This window comes from Callorhinus ursinus, unplaced genomic scaffold, assembly GCF_003265705.2.
Source record: "Callorhinus ursinus isolate GAN/ISIS: 27379988/994484 unplaced genomic scaffold, GSC_fseal_2.0 scaffold13, whole genome shotgun sequence".
In the NCBI taxonomy this organism is placed as follows: domain Eukaryota; kingdom Metazoa; phylum Chordata; class Mammalia; order Carnivora; family Otariidae; genus Callorhinus; species Callorhinus ursinus.
In genome coordinates this window covers 14563209-14580618 of record NW_027397075.1, presented here as the reverse complement: position 1 = coordinate 14580618, position 17410 = coordinate 14563209, and the positions used below count along the sequence as shown (strand labels likewise).

The following is a 17410-nucleotide window of genomic DNA, read 5'->3' as shown; positions in this document are numbered from 1 at the left end:
AGCCGCTTCCTTGTGGCCCAGACGTTCTGAGGGCGCTCTGTGCATGTCTGGCTGCCCCAGGACCTGTTTCTGGGTGAGCAGACAGCAGCTCCACCCAACATTTCCAGGGAACATTGGCCTTTGTCACCGGCGCTGCTGCATCTGTGGCCCCACCACCCTGGCCCACTTCTGTGGGCTGTCCCTTCTCCTGCCACAGCTCTTTGGGGAGAAATAAGTATGTCTGCCCAGCTTCGTAGTTCAGTCTCCCCGGCTCCTGCCGACAGGGCCTCATCCTCAGCGCTGGGAGCCGTTGATCGATCACTGCCAAACCCAGACAGGTGTTTCCCTTCACTTCTGGCCTGGTTTTCTCAATGTGTGTGTCTTTAGAAACTCTGGTTAGTGTGTGGGCCCACGAGCGTGAGCGTGTGTGTGCCTGGGTGTGCACGCGTGCTGGGGTTCTGGGAGAGGACACCCACCCCGTACTGAGTGTGCGTGCAAAGCCGCGGGCTGGCTGCTCAGCGGAGAGCTCACGTGTCTGAGTGCTGTGTGTCTGTCGCGTGCATATGTCTGCATGTCTCTGTGTGTTTGCGTGGCGCAGAGCCCACTGCCACGCACACTCGCCCTCCACGTGAGCGCGTGACCTGTGCCCTCTAATGCTGTCTTCTCGTCTCACCCCTGTGCTGTTGCTGCTATGTGCCGTCCCTGTGTCTGTCGCTGCCCTGCAGCCCTCGCCAGTCGTGGAGGAAAAGGTAAAGCCTGGGCTGGCGTTCATGCTGCTGTGCGGGGCGCTCGGGATGCCCTGGGGTTCGGGAGAGTCGGTCCTGCTGGTGGTCCTTAATTACAGGGCCAGGGCTCGTCCTCGACCCACTTGACAGATTTCTCTGCAGCGATATTATGGATCACAGACTCTGGGTGTGGCACTTAGAGGCCAGGCAGCAGACGCAGCGGGCGGGACCCAGGTCCCCGAGACAGCCTCAGAATAGGTAGCAGCACAGGGGCCCCGCCCGGCAAACGTCCATGGTCGCAGATGGGCCCTCGGGCCTGAAACCCTAGGCTGGCACTGCAGGGAGGCGGTGGGCATGGGTGGAGACCCCGCACTCTGGCGTCAGACGGACCTGGGCTCACAGTCGGCTCAGTCACTCCAAGTACTGGCCTGGAACCGGCGTGTGGCTGTGACCCTTGGAGGCAGCCTGACCTCTACAGGCAGCGTGACTCCCTCGGGCTGTAGCTTCTGGACGAGCATGGCATCTCCCAAAGGAGCAGCGGGATGTGACAAGGGGACACTGTGGCCGAGCTCTGGACAGGCAGTGCCCCACACGTACCCCCAGGGCTTGTGGAGCAGGCCACACGTGGCTCTGTGAGGAGCAGAGAGAAGATGAGGCTTGATTCCTGGGGATGATGCCCATTGCAGGAGAGCAGCCTGGCCGTCTCTGGATGCAGTGTGTGTCCTTGCACACAGCTCTGGAAGCGGGTGACAGCACGCATCCCCCCCGTTGTCCTTTGAGGCAGGACGCTCACACTCTGCCCCTTGCCTGGGGCCAAGGGCCCCGCTGTGCATTTCTCCCATGGTGGAGCTGGGCCCCAGGAGAGGGGTTCCTGCACCGGCACTGGGAGCCCAACGAGGAAGAGTGAGCAAAGGATGTGCCCGGGAGCCTCGGGGGAGCAGACGCTATGGCTCTGGAGGCCGGCCCCTCCTCCAGGGATGTGCTGACCTTGTGGCCACTGGCACCTTCCCAGACACCCGGGACCAGGCAGGCTGTGGCAGAGGGCAGTCAGGGGGCAGAGCCTCAGGGCCTGCTGAGGTTTTGATGTACCTGCAGACGCAGAGCTCCCTAACTTGGTGCCTTTCTTGGGGTCTGAGCGTCTTTAACTGTCAGGTGACCAGCTGAGACGTGCCTGAGAACACATCCTCTATCAGGGGGACAAGGGCTGCGTGAGGCGCCTGTGATTGTCCACAGGAAACCAGCTTCCTGGGTGGCCTAGGCCCTGATGTGCGGAGGTGCCGGCGGCTCCAGCCCCTCGGGAGCACGCGCTCCTCTGGTGCTGTCCCTGCCACAGACCAGCTCCCGGGACAGCACAGCCCGCTCCCAGCTTTGCGGGAGACAGCATCTTGCTGAACGGGATGCACCAGCCAGCCTCGGACCAGACAAAGCAGGACTCTGGCTCAGCCTCTGTGTTCTCCTGCTTCATCCCAGCCCTGGCTGGCCCCCAGAACCACATGGGGGCCCCAGCCAGAGAGCCCCCGCCTCCCAGGGTCATGCTTCACAAAGCTGCCTGCCTGGCTGTAGGAAGTTCTCGTGGACCGTGGCTGCTCCATTCTTGCAAGCACTGCAAGGAAGCCGCCCACCTTCCCTCTCCAGAGCGGTCCAGTCTCCGGACCTGGCTGTCTGGGAGTCCTGAGGAAGCGTCCACCACTCCTCACACCGCGGTCCCTGGGGGTCGAGCTCTGTGTGCAGGGCTCTGATGCTCTGCCACAGCAGCTCTGAGCAGCGCAGGCTGTCGGGTGGATGACCATCTCTGGGTGCGCCGCGTCCACCCTGGGGTGGCACAGGGAGCTGGCCGGGCTGCGTACCACCTGGTGCCCCATCAGAAGCCCCCGATGGGGCGTCTCCGCAGGAACTGAGCCTAGCAGGCAGCTTTGGGCTCCATCCTGACTCCAGGAGACCTGCATTCCCCGTCTCCTGGCACACCTTTGAAAGAGCTCCCCTCTGGGGTCCGTGCTCCCTGACAACCGGGAAGAACCGCATGGAGCCGGAGAAAGGGGCCCCCGTGGGCTCTAAAGGACACGATACCAGCAGCAGGATGGGGGCCTCTCTTTACTCTGCATATCCAGGCGGACATTTTACCCTGAGGAGAGCTGACAAAGGAACAGCGAAGGAGTCGGGTGGGGGACAGGGAGCAAAGAACAGAGCTGAAGGGTTGATTCCTTCTGCCTGGCCCCAAGAGGCAGGCCTGGGCTCCGCGTAGGAAAGACCGTCATGGTAAATGTGGCCACTCAGGAGCACTCTGTGCCGGCCTCGATGCCGAGGGGCCTGCTGCTGGCACTGCCGTGGGATTTCTTAGCCTACAGAGCAGCTCTCTGTAAAGTCAAACTAACCAAAAATGACAAGTCACAGTGGACCAAAGGGGAAGGGTCCCTTAGGCCCGCAGAGCAGCTGAGGTGCCCCTGAACACGGGAACAGGTTTGGGGACAGTGGAGCCGTAGCTCAGGGCACAGGCAGCCCCGGTGCAGACCGGGCTGCCCCGGAGCTCACACCCCGCCCCGCACACCGGGCCCTCATCCAGAGCAGCTCGGTCTGCAGGGCAGGCCTCCGTGCGTCCAGAAAGCCTCCAGTTCTCGAGCTGTGAGCCCCGTCTAACGTCTGCTTCCTCCCTCTCTCCCTCACATTTCAGCAGGAAGGAGCGCCCCACCTCTCTGAATGTCTTCCCCCTGGCTGACGGCATGGTACGTGCACAGATGGGGGGCAAGCTCGTGCCTTCGGGGGACCACTGGCACCTGAGTGACCTCGGCCAGCTGCAGTTCACCTCCAGCTACCAGGTTTTGTAGCCGTGCTGTGGAGTGAGGGTCCCTCCCTGTCACCCATGCTCATTCAGGAAGCGTCTTTGTGTACAACCCTTTGCAGCTTCCCCTGCACCCGGGGTAGTGGGGCTGTGTGCGGAGGTGTGCCAGCACACGAGGGAAGCACCAGCCCGGGAGGCACGGGCCTCACACGGGGCCTCGGGGCCTCTGCAGCCAGGGCGTACCTGTCTGTTCGGGCTGAGCTGAGCCTTTGTTCTGGGGCACAAGCATGTCTGTCCCCCAGACCCAACCCAGAAGACCAGCCCCGAAGGCCACCCTGGGCGCCATCCTAGAGCGTCTTGCATCATGGTGTCTGAGGTTTGCACGTCCACTGGATACAGTAGGGTGAGGGGCCAGTATCTCCCCTCTAGCCTGCTGCTACCTTCCTGTCCATGCTATTGACTGCTGGGTCTCTGAGTTTGGGGAGGTGGCTGTCCTGGGTGCGCGCAGCTAACCAGGGAGTGCAGTGCACCCCTCAGCGGGGGCCCCCGGACAAAGCCCGGGGCAGGGATTTTCCCTGACCCACCACTCAATCAGGGCCCCTGGTCACTTGTGGCCAGTGTTGGTCTGTGAGCTCAGCCCTCCCTTCGCCAGACAGGCTGTGGCCGCATCACCAGGTAAGGATGCTGCCCTTGGGGCTGGAGGAGGTGACCCCAGGCCTGGGGCACTTCCTGCAGAGCCTGTGGGAGGTCGCCTGCGGAAGGCGAAGCACCTGGGCCTCCAGGCCTGGCTGGGCCAGCAGATGTGGGGCCTGGACTTCTCCCAAAGCTTCTTCTTGCTGCAGCTTGTGGCTGACTATCCCTTTGTTCCTGGGTGTCCAGCCTGCCTGCAGGAAGTGGCTGCAAGCTGCCCACTCTGTCAGAAAGTGACCCCACTCGCTTCAGCTTTTGTTCCAGACAGGGAGCATGTCTCTGCGACCTCTGACCCAGGCGCTCACCCCCCGCCCCTGTTATGGGCCGCCCTGCCTGTGTGCAGGGCCGGCGGGAGGCTGGGGCTCCTCCACACACTTGCCGGGAGAAGCCGCAGGGGCCCCCCGAGGCCGGGGGCTCAGAGCCCTGCCTCCCGCCTGAGGCCGAGCCAGCTTTCTTCCCATGTCTCTTCTTTCTCCTGCCTCGTCGTCCGAAGTAGTCTTGCTTTTCATCCCACTGTTTTATGTTTCAGTTTGTAGGTGTGTTTGATTTGATTTTTTTAATTATGTTTAAGTTCTTTTTATTTCATGCTCTAGGTTTTAAGGTCTTTCTAATTTCTTAATTTTTTTTGTTGTTTTTTGTTTTGTTTTTTGTTTTTATGTGCTGTATTTTCAGTGTTTTAACCAAACAGTTGTGGCTACTCATGGTGAGGAATGACCGCTAAGAGTTTGGGTTCTTTGCATTTGGAGGTCACTGCCACACGTTGGTGTTTAGGAGGTTGAGAGGTTTGCCGCTAGGTAAGTGGTGGCCAGGGGAGCGTCCCGCGGGTAGGTGGCGGCCTGTAGGGTCAGAGAGAGCCAGGGACTGGGGGAGGCCTGACCGTGCCACACGGTTCCCCTCGGTGACTTCTGGGGTCGAGGAGGCCCACTGCGAACCTGCAGACCCGAGTTTGCCAAGCATGGACAGGCCGGGAACCGGGAACCGTGGCCTTGAGGAAGGTGGTCCAGAAAACGTATGGTTCTGAGAGGCGTGGACTCACATACTGGGCCTCCCCCAGCCCTCGCCAGACTTCCCTGTGCCTCTGGTCTCCTGTGGCCCTCTCTCCTCGAGGGCTGGCAACAGAGGCATCCCCTTGCCTGTGGGACGCCTGGGAGCCTCCACCGTGTGGGGCGGACAGACCGCTAGGGCAGCTCCATCACAGAGGCTCTCAGGAAGGGATTTTTCCTTCTCAAATTGGCCTTAGGCTGTAGATGCCAAGTAGAAGAGGCTTGTACCAGGGTGCTTCTAGGGGGAGAGGCACAGGCTATTACGCTGGGCATACCACCTCGGCACAATGATATGGGCCGGTTCTCAGCTCTGGGGGCTGTCCGGGGGCCTGCAGGACAGTGAGCAGACATTCCCCGCCTACACCCACCGGACGCCAGGAGTGCCCACCCGTCCCCAGTCGTGACAGCCACAAATGTCCCTGACATCGCCAAGCATCCCCTGGGGACACGGCGGGCCTTGTTGTGGAATAGTGAGAGTTATGGCAGGGAAGTGTGAAGGGACGTCAGATAAAGCCAGACATGGCCATCCCAGGCTCTGGCCTGACGCTGACCACATGGGTCAGGAAGTGGCAGGTGTCAGGATTCCCAGCCAACTGGCTCTTCACGAGAGCCTAGTCAGCCCTTCCCAGGTGAAGGTGGGTGTAGGTTGGTCCCAGCGTGCATCCAGCTTTACGGAGAAGGCCAAACACCCCCGCCATCAGCTCCTCCCCTGTGAGAACTCCCGGAAGCACCCCTTCCGTGGAAATCACGTGATCCAGTGCTGTGGGCCCCTGGGGTATGCACCAGGAGCTGCAGCCCCTCCTGAGGCCATGCCCCTTCTCCGCACCCCAAGAGGGTAGCAGGGTGTGTGGGGGGCTGCTGCCCACTGAGGACTGAATCGGGGTGAGTCGGGTCATGAGTGTTAGTAGACGAGTGGGCCACTTCACGGATACTGTCCGATGGTTTCACAAGGAAGGACTGTGGGAGAAGAGTGGTTTTGTTTCCCGTGCCATACTTACTCACATAGAGTGTATTCTCTCCAGGGAGAATCTGGTTGTTTTTTTTTTTAAAGACTTTTTTTTTTTTTTTTTTAAGTAATTTCCACACCCAACGCGGGGCTCAAACTCACTACCCCGAGATCAAGAGTTGCATGCTCCACCGTCAGAGCCAGCCAGGTGCCCCTCCAGGGAGATGTTTAAGGTCAACAGTTGATTGCAGTTTTTAAAAATAATCTGATCTCTCTCGGAATGTTTTGAGGATGACCCATTCTCTGGAAGTGGGACTACAGTTTGACTGCATATCCATAGCTACGTAGGGCAGACCCTGAGGTCCAGTTGAGCCGTGAGGGTTAAGAATTACACATCCCCTGGTGTCTCCATGTTTGGGAGGTCGGGGCCCCTTCCAAGGCCCAGATTGGGCCCAGGGCAGGAAGCAGGAGACCTCAGCAGCCGGCCACAGGCCAGACGGCTTGATCAGAAGGCATGCTCGGCCTCCTCCCTGGTCCCCATTTGGAGCCCTCTGCCCAGCCCTGGACCGCCACTTGTTTCTGACCACCCCCTGGCTGCAAAGGGTTGCTTGCCATGTTCGTGTAGCTTCATGTCCATCACACGCGGCATTGGCGGGCTGCCGGGAGCGCGCAAGCTAACAGCCCCAAGCCAGATTCTTTAGATAATAAAGTGTCAGTGGCCTCCGGAAACCCAGAGGCAGTGGCTGGGTGAACCCCGGGATAGGCCAGAGGAGTGGGCTGGACAGGAGAGCAGGGGTCCCCCAGTCACCTCCAGTCCTGGCTCCGGGTGCTGTTTTACCGTGGCCAGAGAAGTCGAGCGAGGGGGCCTCACGGAGGTGGCCGAGGCCCCCGCTGACCCTGCACGGTGTGCGTCACCGGGAGCCTCGCGGGCGTGCCGACCCACATGGCGAGCTTCGCCCTTCCCTGTGTTTGGCCCTAGTGTCCGCAGGATGAGATGTCCGAGTCAGGCCAGTCTTCGGCAGCTGCCACACCCAGCACCGCGGGCACCAAGTCCAACACGCCCACGTCCTCTGTGCCCTCGGCCGCCGTTACGCCGCTCAATGAGAGCCTGCAGCCCCTGGGGGACTACAGCGCCGGCACGAAGAGCAGCAAGCGGGCGCGAGAGAAGCGCAACAGCCGCAACATGGAGGTCCAGGTCACGCAGGAGATGCGGAACGTCAGCATAGGTGCCACGCAGGCCCTTGGGCTCTGGGGACTGTGGCGGGGAGGCCGAGGGAGCCACTCATAACCTGCCCCTGCGGGTCCCGCCCCCGCTGCCCCGCCCTTCGCTGCCCCGCCCCCCCCCTGCCGGCCCCCCCCCCCCCTCGCTCCGCCCTCTCCCTCCCCTGCGGCTCTGCTGTCCCTGCCCCTCCCCTGCGGGCCCCGCCCCCTGCTGGTTTCACCCCTGCTGTCCCGCCCTCCCCCGCTGCCCCCGTGAGGTTTCCCTTCCAAATAGGGATCTTGGTTCCCGCAGATGTATCAGTCGGCTCATGCTGCAGTAAGAAACATCACAGACCGGGTGTTTTAAGCCACAGACGTTTGCTTTCTCACAGTCCTGGCGACCAGGAGTGAGCGATCCGGGTGTCGGGGTGTCGGGGCTGGCTGGTTCTCTCAAGGCCTTGCTCCTGGGTGTGCGACGGCCGCCTCTCCGTGTGTCCTCAGCCCTTTCTCTTACAAGGACACAGTCGGATGGGGTCAGGGCTTGCCTGTGTGCCTTATTTTACCCGCACCTCTTTAAAGACCCCATCTCCAAATGCAAGTCACACGCTGGGGGCCCAAGGAGCTACAATTTCAACTTGTAGATTTGAGGGACACACTTGGCTTCTGGCGTGCACCCCTGTCATCCCGCAGACGCACTCAGTAGAGGAGGGGTGGAGGAGAAGCAGGGTATCTGGTCTGTTCATCAGAGGTCATGAAAAAGAGCCGTGGTTCTGGGGGATGGGCCCCTGCTGGTCACCAGCCAAGGAGGAGCCCTTTCCTTTTTTTTTTTTTAAAGATTTTATTTATTTATTTTAGAGAGAGAATGAGAGATAGCACGAGAGGGAAGAGGGTCAGAGGGAGAAGCAGACTCCCCGCTGAGCAGGGAGCCCGATGCGGGACTTGATCCCAGGACTCCAGGATCATGACCCGAGCCGAAGGCAGTTGCTTAACCAACTGAGCCACCCAGGCGCCCCTGAGGAGCCCTTTCCTGATGGTCCCTGGCTGGCGGTGGTCTAGTGTGGGGTCTCCACATGGGGCTGGAGGGTGGGCATCCCCCCTCACCCTGGGGTTCCTGTGTGTCCCCCCCAGGCATGGGCAGCAGTGATGAGTGGTCTGATGTTCAAGACATTATTGATTCTACGCCAGAGCTGGACATGAGTCGGGAACCCCGCCTTGATCGCACGGGCAACAGGTACTCACTGAGACTGGGGTCCCAGTGGGCTCCATGTTCACTGTGGGTGTTGGTGCCTTCGGCAGAGGTGTCCCCTGTAGCATTGCACGAGCAGCGTTGGCATTGAGCGGCACCGTGGGTGGTGGTGGAGGGTCCCCACCTGGAGCCCGTGAATGCTGCCCCCTCACCCTGAGCTCCCTGGCTGCATTTCCTCACAGCCCGACGCAGGGGATCGTGAACAAGGCTTTTGGCATCAACACTGACTCCCTGTACCACGAGCTGTCGACGGCGGGGTCAGAGGTCATCGGGGATGTGGATGAAGGAGCTGACTTGCTAGGTAAACTCAAGCCATCCCCGGGACCCCAGGGCCTTGGGCTTGCTTTTGTTGGTTTTATTATAATGAAAGCAAAGTCTCTGTCAGCTGCAAGCTAGGAACTTTTTACAGTTTCATCGAGACGTAGTTCACATATCATAAAACGTATCCACATAGAGTATAAAGTTCAGCAGGTTTTAGGGTGCTCACAGAGCTGTGTTACTTTCTAATTTTAGAACTTTCTATCTCTCTGAAAATAAAACCGCACCCTTGAGCACTCAGCCTAGGCAGTGCACTTTCTAGCAATTCTGCTCCTCAAGGAAAATGCCTGGACCGGGTCACTGCCCGTCTTTGAGCCCGCGGTCACTCCCAGAAGTCCCTGCACCTGGGTCGGAAACGGGTGCAGAGACAGTCCCTCGTGTGGGCTCACTCCGGGTCCTTTCTGTCCTGGGACGGGCGTCAGGCATGCTGGGCATCTGCTGGCAGGGCTCCGAGGCCAGGCTGCGGCCCTCAGTGCTGCAGGCGGGAAATGGGATGCTCTTGACGGCATTCAAACTGCCCCCCCTCCCGGCCCTCCCTGTGACCTTTGTCTGGAGCCAGGCTGCAGGACAGGAGCTCCGGGACCTTGGAGCTGCAGTCGGTCCCCTCCTCCCGACGAGGTAGGCTCTAGGGCCGAAGGTGGCTGTGTTGCCAGGGGATCAGTGGTTCTGCTTCGCCTTCTCCCCACGCCACATCCACAGAGGTGGCTCATGGGGAAGGGTGCTCCCCATTTCTCATGGCTCAGGCGGGAGCAGAAGCTGGAGCCAGGGCTAATGCCTCAGTGAGGGGAGGTGCCTGCAGGCGCTGTGGCCCGCATGTGGCCGCTGCAAGTGGCCACCTGCTGCCCGAGGAGGCGGAGCTGCCTTGCATCCAAGAGTTTTTACTGCCAGCCTTCCTGCTGTTGTCCCTCTCCTCTGATTAACACTGGTGACCTTTTGCCATCACGGACATGAGGGCATTTGCGTGTCTGCACTGTGCTTGGCAGCTCCGTATGGATGGCACTGCCTTGGGTGGCTGAGCTGGGTTTCCAGTGGCAGACATGGCCAGGCCTGAGCCCTCCAGGGAGGGCACCAACAGGCGTTTTCCATCGGGCATACTCTCACTTTCTTTGCTTTGGGGCCATTGTCAGGTCGATTGCCTTACTTGGGGAATGGGGACCTCCCAGGAGCCCGGTTCCCCATGGCGACAGCGCCAGCAACATCCTGTGCCTGAAATGGAAGTTTTTTCAGCCAGTTTTTAAATTGTAGCAAAACGCACATAATATGAAATTTACCTTCTCGCTCACGTTTGAGTGTGCAGCTCAGTGTGATAAAGGACGTTGGCCCTCAGTGGTAAGACCAGGAGCATGAGCAGGAGGCCTGCCTTCGGCAGTGTGTGTTTCTTTTCATTTTTTAAGATTTTATTTTTATTTTTTTACAGAGAGACAGTGAGAGAGGGAATACAAGCAGGGGGAGTGGGAGAGGGAGAAGCAGGCTTCCTGCTGAGCAGGGAGCCCGATGCAGGGCTTGATCCCAGGACCGTGGGATCATGACCTGAGCTGATGTCGGAAGCTTAATGACTGAGCCACCCAGGCGCCCGGGCACTGTGTTTCTAATGGAATTTTTCTCATAAGTTTTGTAAAAACATATATTTAAAAATAAACAGAAACTTAACATTCGGAAAAAATTTACTTAGGGAAAATATTGTGACGTTTTCCCACTCTCCTTTATGGGGTTCAGATAATCCTATATATTTTCTAATTTTTATTTTTGGAAAAGCAATACATGCTTCTGGTAATATTCAAATAATATCAGAAACTGCCAAAAAGAGAGTAAAAACCACATGACCCCCGCCCATGCCGTGATGAGTATTTTACACCTTCCTGGGCACCAGAGCACACACATAACGTGGGGTGTGGTGTCAGGTCACATCTGTCCTCCCCTTTGTGGGTGATGTCACCATTTCCCTGACCCACTGATATTCCTCTACGCATTTCCCTTCACGGGTCTGTAAAGTCCTTCACTCTCTTGGTCCTGAGTTTTGCTGTCTGGACTTCTTTAGGACAGATTTCTAGGGTGGGAGCCTCCAGGTAAAGGTGTGGGCTCCCGAGAATGGCTGCACACTGCTTTCCCAGATGGAGCTGCGTCGGGGCTCTGCTTGAGATTGCGCTCACAGCTGCAGGAGCCCGGCCTGGCTGGCCTGCAGGCACTGGACCCTCTGGGCTGGGAGGGGCATGGGAAGGAATGTGCCTCAGGAGGGTTCACGCACCGGGACGAGGCTGTAGTGGGTAGCCGTGCACGCTGTGTGTGTCCACAAAGGAGCACCTTTCTGCCAGGGCCCACCTTGGAGGCTGTGCGGGTCAGAGGACACCGCCCAGTAGGCCACCATGCACTCCTTAGCGTTTGAGGGTTTGATAAGAGATTACAGCCTTCTCCCTAGGAAAACACATAGGCACCCAGCAGCTTGCATTTCCATGCCGGGGTCTGGAGGCCCAGCCTCACATGCCTGTTCCTGGCTATAAGCAGCTGGAGGCATCCCGAGATGTGTTCACGGGTGGGAAGCAGAATGTAGGGGAGGGGGCAGAGCCAGAGTCCACCGGACCTCGTACTGTGGCTGATCTCGTCTCAAGATTCCACACCTCAACATGGTCACAGGAAGAGTCTCGCCGGCGTTGGACGTGCTCGGCTGCCTTTCATCCGGGGTACCACTGCTGGACCCCATGTTATGGAGGAAGAAACAAAGTCAGGGAGAGTGGGATGAAGCAGCAGGGTCAGGACCTGAACCCAGGTCCGACCTAGAGCAGAAGCCCTGACTGACCACCCGCTCCGCCTTCCGTCACAGCTGTTGGGATGGAATATGCCATTCAGTTCACCTGCTCCAAGTGCACGGTCCCATGTCTTTGAGCACTTTGAGCAAATTCAGAGTCAAGCGGTCATCATCACGTTAGAACATTTCAGCCACAGAGGAAACCTGTGGGCAGTCCCGCCCCTCCTCCCACCCCAGCCCCTGGCAGCCACTCCTCTGCTTCCTGTCCTGCACATTGGCCTCCTCTGGGCCATACCAGTGGTCCTCCTCCATGTGGCATCTCTCCTTCAGCATGACGCCTTTGAGGTTCGTGCATGTCTTGCTAGGTGTTAAGAGTCGCGTTCCTTCTTACGGGTGAGTTTGGCTGCGTTGCATGGATAAGCCACACCTTACCCATCCATTCATCCACAGATGGCCACGTGAGTCATTTCCACTCTTGGCCATAGTGGCCGATGCTTCTGCTACACTTCTGGTCCCTCACATGGTTATACAGGATTGCCAGAGCTGACCAGCCTCCTCGCTGCCTGGTGACTCGGGGTAGCCTGCCTGTCGGTCCATCCCATTGGCTACAGTCTCCCGCCTCGCCCGGGGGTTCCAGGCTGTGGATCTGTCCCCTCCCTCCCATCTTCAGGGCTGCGGAGTGCATCTGGTGTCACTCCAGATGCCACTTTCATAGAGAACCTGCATCAACGGTGATGGGAGGAAAGAGTGGTGAACCAGCAGCGCACATCAGTAAGCTTGACCTGCTGGCCACGTTGACTGAATCGGGAATGGGGTCATGACTCCCAGGCAGGTGTAGGACGGCTCCTGGAGTCTGCTGAATGTCTTGGGGGCACTTCCCTAGAACACAGAGCACCTGACACGACCTTCTCATGAGAAGAACTAACCTGTGCATCTACTGGGTCTTTGTTCTGAGAAAGTGGAAATCAGAATCCTTCTGTCATCGGGTGACAGGGCGTGAGTCACTGCTCAGCATGTCCACTGGAATACCCTGCATGGGCATCACTTCATTCTGGCGGGAATGAGCCCCATTCTTGGGAGTGAAGGAGCCTCCCAGAGCCTCAGGCTGGCAGCCTCGAGGAGTTTAGAAGGGATCAAGCGCTGTGGCACTGTGCTGATGGGGCGCTGACGGAGGAGCCCCCCCTTCGTCTGGCAAGGTGGAGAAAGGAGATGGGCTCAGCTGCAGGCCTCGGCCCATCCTTGTCTGGCTCAGCCGAGATAAGCCACAGGATGGGAGTCCTGGTCCCCCATCACCATGTGTCTTTCTGAAACCACCTGTGGAAAAGCTGTGCACCTGACCCTATGTTCCCAGTGGGGCTGCTACACAGAGAAGCCTGGGGCCAGTGGGGGGGGGGGCTCTGGTAGTCTCCATTCTACAGCCATTTTTGCCATGGAAAGGTCCTGTGGTTTCAGAAACACAGCAGTGCCCTTAGCTCGGCTGAGGGCGGCATCCTTCAGTGCTCCACATTCCTGCACCAGCTGTTCCCCACGCCTCTCCGCATTTGGACTGTGAATTCATTTAGCAAGAAGGAAGGAAAAAGACCCTGGAGAGGCAGGTCTTATGTTTCACTGAACTCCAGCCACCGCTTGCCAGACACACCATTATTTGAGAAATCTCCAAGAAAGCAAGGCCTTGCTGCCAGTCGAAAGAGGACAAGCCATCGAGCATGAAGCTACGTCTGGTCCCAGGGGTGCCGCGCTGCACCCCCGATAGTGGGCCTCTTGGAGCTGGCCTAACTGGGGAGTAAGGGAATTCATGCTTGGTAACTACTCAGTGTGAGCTGGAGTCTAGTGGGCAGCTCCAGCGAGCCCATGCGAGCCCATGCTGGGGCGATTGTGTGCCCCCTTCACAAATGAGGGAACTAAAGAGAAGCCAGGCAACTGGACTTAGAATCTGAAGGGCTGCATGGGCCAGCGGGCCGTGCATTCCCTGCTGCGCTGCCCTCATGTCACAGGTCCTGCCCACATGGCAGCCAGACCTAGAACGTGTATAGAAATAACCTTGAGAAAGAGACAAACCTATGTGAACAAAATTAGGAAACACGACTGAAGAGCAGAGGCCTCAAAAACCAAGACCTGCAGGCTGAGCTCCGTGAGCCTTCCCGTGACTCTCAGAGCAGTGGGTGGTTCCAACGTAAATTCACTTTATGAATGGATTCTGAGGTTCATCCAGGAGAGTAGATGTGAGAGTAGCCCAGAAATTTCTGAGAAAGAACAAGGCTGCAGGGTTGCCCGATGTTCCAGGCATGAAAGTGTTTACAAAGGTGTGACCAGCGAAGGCTGAGCCGGGGAGGTGACAAGATCGTGGCCCTGTGAGTTCCTGGTGAGAGCTGGAGCCGTGTGGGGACTCGGGTAGGACAGACGCAGCACTTCAAGCCACGGGAAATAAGGTGGATTTGTGGTGTCCCCCTGGTGGGAAATGAAGTCTGGCCCCCACCTCTGCCATACACAAGACTTGTAGTTGGATTGAAGATCTGAACGTAGAAATGCAAGGACGCAGAGCTGGAAGGGTGGTGGAGATTATATTCGTAATCTGGGCCTCCCTGCTGGGCCACGGCCATAGAGGAAAATACTGACAGGTGTGAGTCATGCAACTTCAGGAAGATACATTGTTTCCCAGCCAGGTGGTCTGCAGCGTTAACAGAAGTGGAGTGCAATAGAACGTGGGTGGAGGATAAAATAGGAGATTCACGGAAGATACCAACAAACATACCAAAGGACGCTCAACTTCAAGAACAATCCAGAACTGAAAAGGGGAACACGGAAATAACTCCTTAAAAGATCCACAAAAACGAAGCAGGTGCAGCCGCGGCCCTCCCCGGCCAGCAGGTGGCGGTGCAGCCAGCAATGTTGGGCAGCGGCCGGGCACAGCGGACCAGAGGGGACAGGGTCAGGCAGGGCCTGTGTGGGAAAGCGCCGGGTGCCCGGTAAGTGATGGGTCGGGGCGCTGCAGGAGGTGAGCTCCAATCTCTGGTGCAGAGCGTCCTGGGACACAGCGCGGGGCGAAGCACCTTGCGCAGGAGGATCTCTAGCATGGTGGTGATTTTGTTCTATAAATGCTGGTGTTTATCCACGAGTTCCGAGAAGATCAGCTGTTGACGGTGGCTGCCCTGGGAAGGAGCGAGGACAGAAGGCGCTGGTTTCTTATTTAAATTCTGACAGCAAACTATATACTTTGGCGTTTAAGTCAAGTGACTTCATACTGTCGCTTCTGCAGGAAGTGACCACATAGAACGGTAGTGTTGCAGCCCATCTCCTGCTGGGTAGCGAAGAGGAGTTTGGACCCCAGTGAGGAAGGCACTGCCAGCCCCACATGCCTGCCGCCCCCGCTGCCGCCACTGCCCCGCCCTCCTGCTCCGTCCCTGCCAGCTGGCCCTCATTCCCTTTTGTCTTTGGCCAGCCTTCGCCTGAGGCCGCACCCTTCCTAGAAGACCCGAGCTGGCTGGGGCCCGTAAGGCCAAGCTCACGCACTCTGGGGAGAGTGTCTTAAGCCTGGACGCCCTACCCCACCCGCACATGCACACACCCCACCCCCATGCACATGCACATATCCCGTGCATGCAATGCACGCACACACATCTCACACACCTGCACACACACGTACCCCGTGCACGCACATGCATGCGCCCATGTGCCCCCACACATGTACCCCACTCGCATGCACACACCTCACCCCCACGCATGCACATATGCACACGTGCCCCACGCATGCAATGCAAGCACACACATCCCACACATGTACATGCACGCACACGTATCTCACATGCACATGCCACACCCCACACACACATGTATTCCACACACAGAGATGTACCCCATGCATGCACAAGTACCCTACACATGCATATGCACACACGCACATACTCCATGCACGCACATGTACATGCACACACATACCCCCACACACATATAACCCACACATGCATGCACACGTGTACCTCACACACAGCACACATGGGCCCTTCACATGCAGATGCACGCACACGGACACACACATGCACACGCAACAAACGTACCTCATACATGTACACCTCACACACGTGCATGTGTATGCATACACACATACCGCATGCACGCACACATACATGCACATGCACACACGCGTACCTCATGTACATCGCATACATGCACACGCACGCACATGCACACACGTACCTCATACATGTACACCTCACACGTGCACGTGTATGCACACACCGCATACATGCACATGCACACACACGTACCTCATACACGTACACCTCACGTGCATGTGTGTGCACACATACCGCATGCACACGCACATACGCACACACGTACCTCATACATGTACACCTCACACATGCACGTGTGTGCACACACATACTGCAGGCACGCACACGCACGTGCACACACGTACCTCATACATGTACACCTCACTCACATGCACGTGCATGCACACACACAGCACATGCACACGCGCGTGCGCACATACCCCGTGCACGCACACACACGTACCCCCCACACACACATGCACACACCACACACATGCACGCTCTCACCTTCCCGGGTGTCAGCTGCAGAGGCCTTGCCCTCGTGAGGGCTGAGCAGGTGTGGGGCCCGGCCCTCTGGGTCTCTGTCTTCCTATGGGGTTGCCATCCCCAGTGGGATTTGTCATCCACAGGCCCGGTGACAACTGCTTGTATTCCTTCATGCCTTTCAACACAGAGATGGCTGCTTGATGTTGCTTTTTTTTTTTTTTTAATAAGAATCTCTTTATTTTGTTAGTTCCAGTCACCCACTGACCTTTGTCACTTCCTTTCCCCTGTCTCTCTGTTGCTTCACTGGACACGGCCCCAGGGGAGTTCTCAGGTGCGTATCTCTCCCATCTGTTTGCGCCTTTGTGCCCCTCCCCCCACGGTGGCATCCAGCTGGAGTGGGGTGGCACCCTTGGGACACTCCCTGCTGCTGTCCAGTCACTGCTGGCTGTGCAGCCTGTCCCCTCCTGGTCCCTTTCCAGGCCACTCAAGGCACACGTGCTTTTGCTCACCAGCCTCCTGCTGCTCGGAAGCTTATTTTTGGCTTGCTCTACTAGCCCACTGACAATGGCCTCAACCCTGTCCTTCCAGAGGCCAACAGTCCCCCAGTGCCATTTCTTATGGTTCTCCGGAACCATCAGAAGCATAGGACAATTTGACTGGATGGGACTGCAGGCCCAGTTGTGTGGCGTCTCCCCTCTGTTGGGTGCACCCCAGAAGTCGGGAGTCCTCTTCCCACATGGCAGAGGACTCTGCTCCTGCTTTCTTGCTGTGTTCCCATCAGGAGGGCCTGAGCCCCCAGCCCACCCATGTGCACCCACCCAGTGTGCTCAAAGGCACGCCAGGTCCCCTCACTTTGCAGACCCTTGCCCCCTAACCCCCATCCCTCCTGGCCCAGGACTTGGGTGCATTGCCTTGACCCTCCACCTCACCGCCCAGGTGCTCTTGACCTGGTGGTCTCCTGTGCAGCCCCAGGATACACTTTCCAGACAGAGGAGCCTGCCCCTCCCATCCCTCTCCAGTGTGCACCCCGAACCCAGAGACAAGTAGCCCTAGCGGACTGCCCCCCTGCTGCTCACACAGGCTTAATGCGCTTGTTTTTTTTCCCTTCCCTCTCCCTGCCGCCCTGGTCGCCCGGCTCCCGTGGGACTGGGACGGCTCTCCTAGTGCGCCATGATTTCTTTGGTAAGGCCAAGGCCCCGTTTCAGT

At 58.3% G+C, this 17410-nt stretch overlaps 1 protein-coding gene across 16 annotated transcripts in view; it reads left to right on the top strand.

Moving 5' to 3' along the window:
* Positions 1-17410, top strand: part of MAPK8IP3 (mitogen-activated protein kinase 8 interacting protein 3) — a 48852-nt gene that overhangs the window by 19840 nt on the left and 11602 nt on the right. For 5 of the 16 annotated variants that reach the window (XM_073899704.1, XM_073899706.1, XM_073899709.1 and 2 more), the window contains exons 5-11: positions 705-728; positions 3373-3517; positions 7139-7385; positions 8488-8590; positions 8788-8906; positions 16524-16535; positions 17369-17386. In XM_073899704.1, coding sequence (XP_073755805.1) covers positions 705-728; positions 3373-3517; positions 7139-7385; positions 8488-8590; positions 8788-8906; positions 16524-16535; positions 17369-17386 — 668 coding nt within the window. The remainder of the gene's footprint in view (positions 1-704; positions 729-3372; positions 3518-7138; positions 7386-8487; positions 8591-8787; positions 8907-16523; positions 16536-17368; positions 17387-17410) is intronic. The other 11 variants (XM_073899714.1, XM_073899707.1, XM_073899705.1 and 8 more) reach the window with 9 other exon arrangements.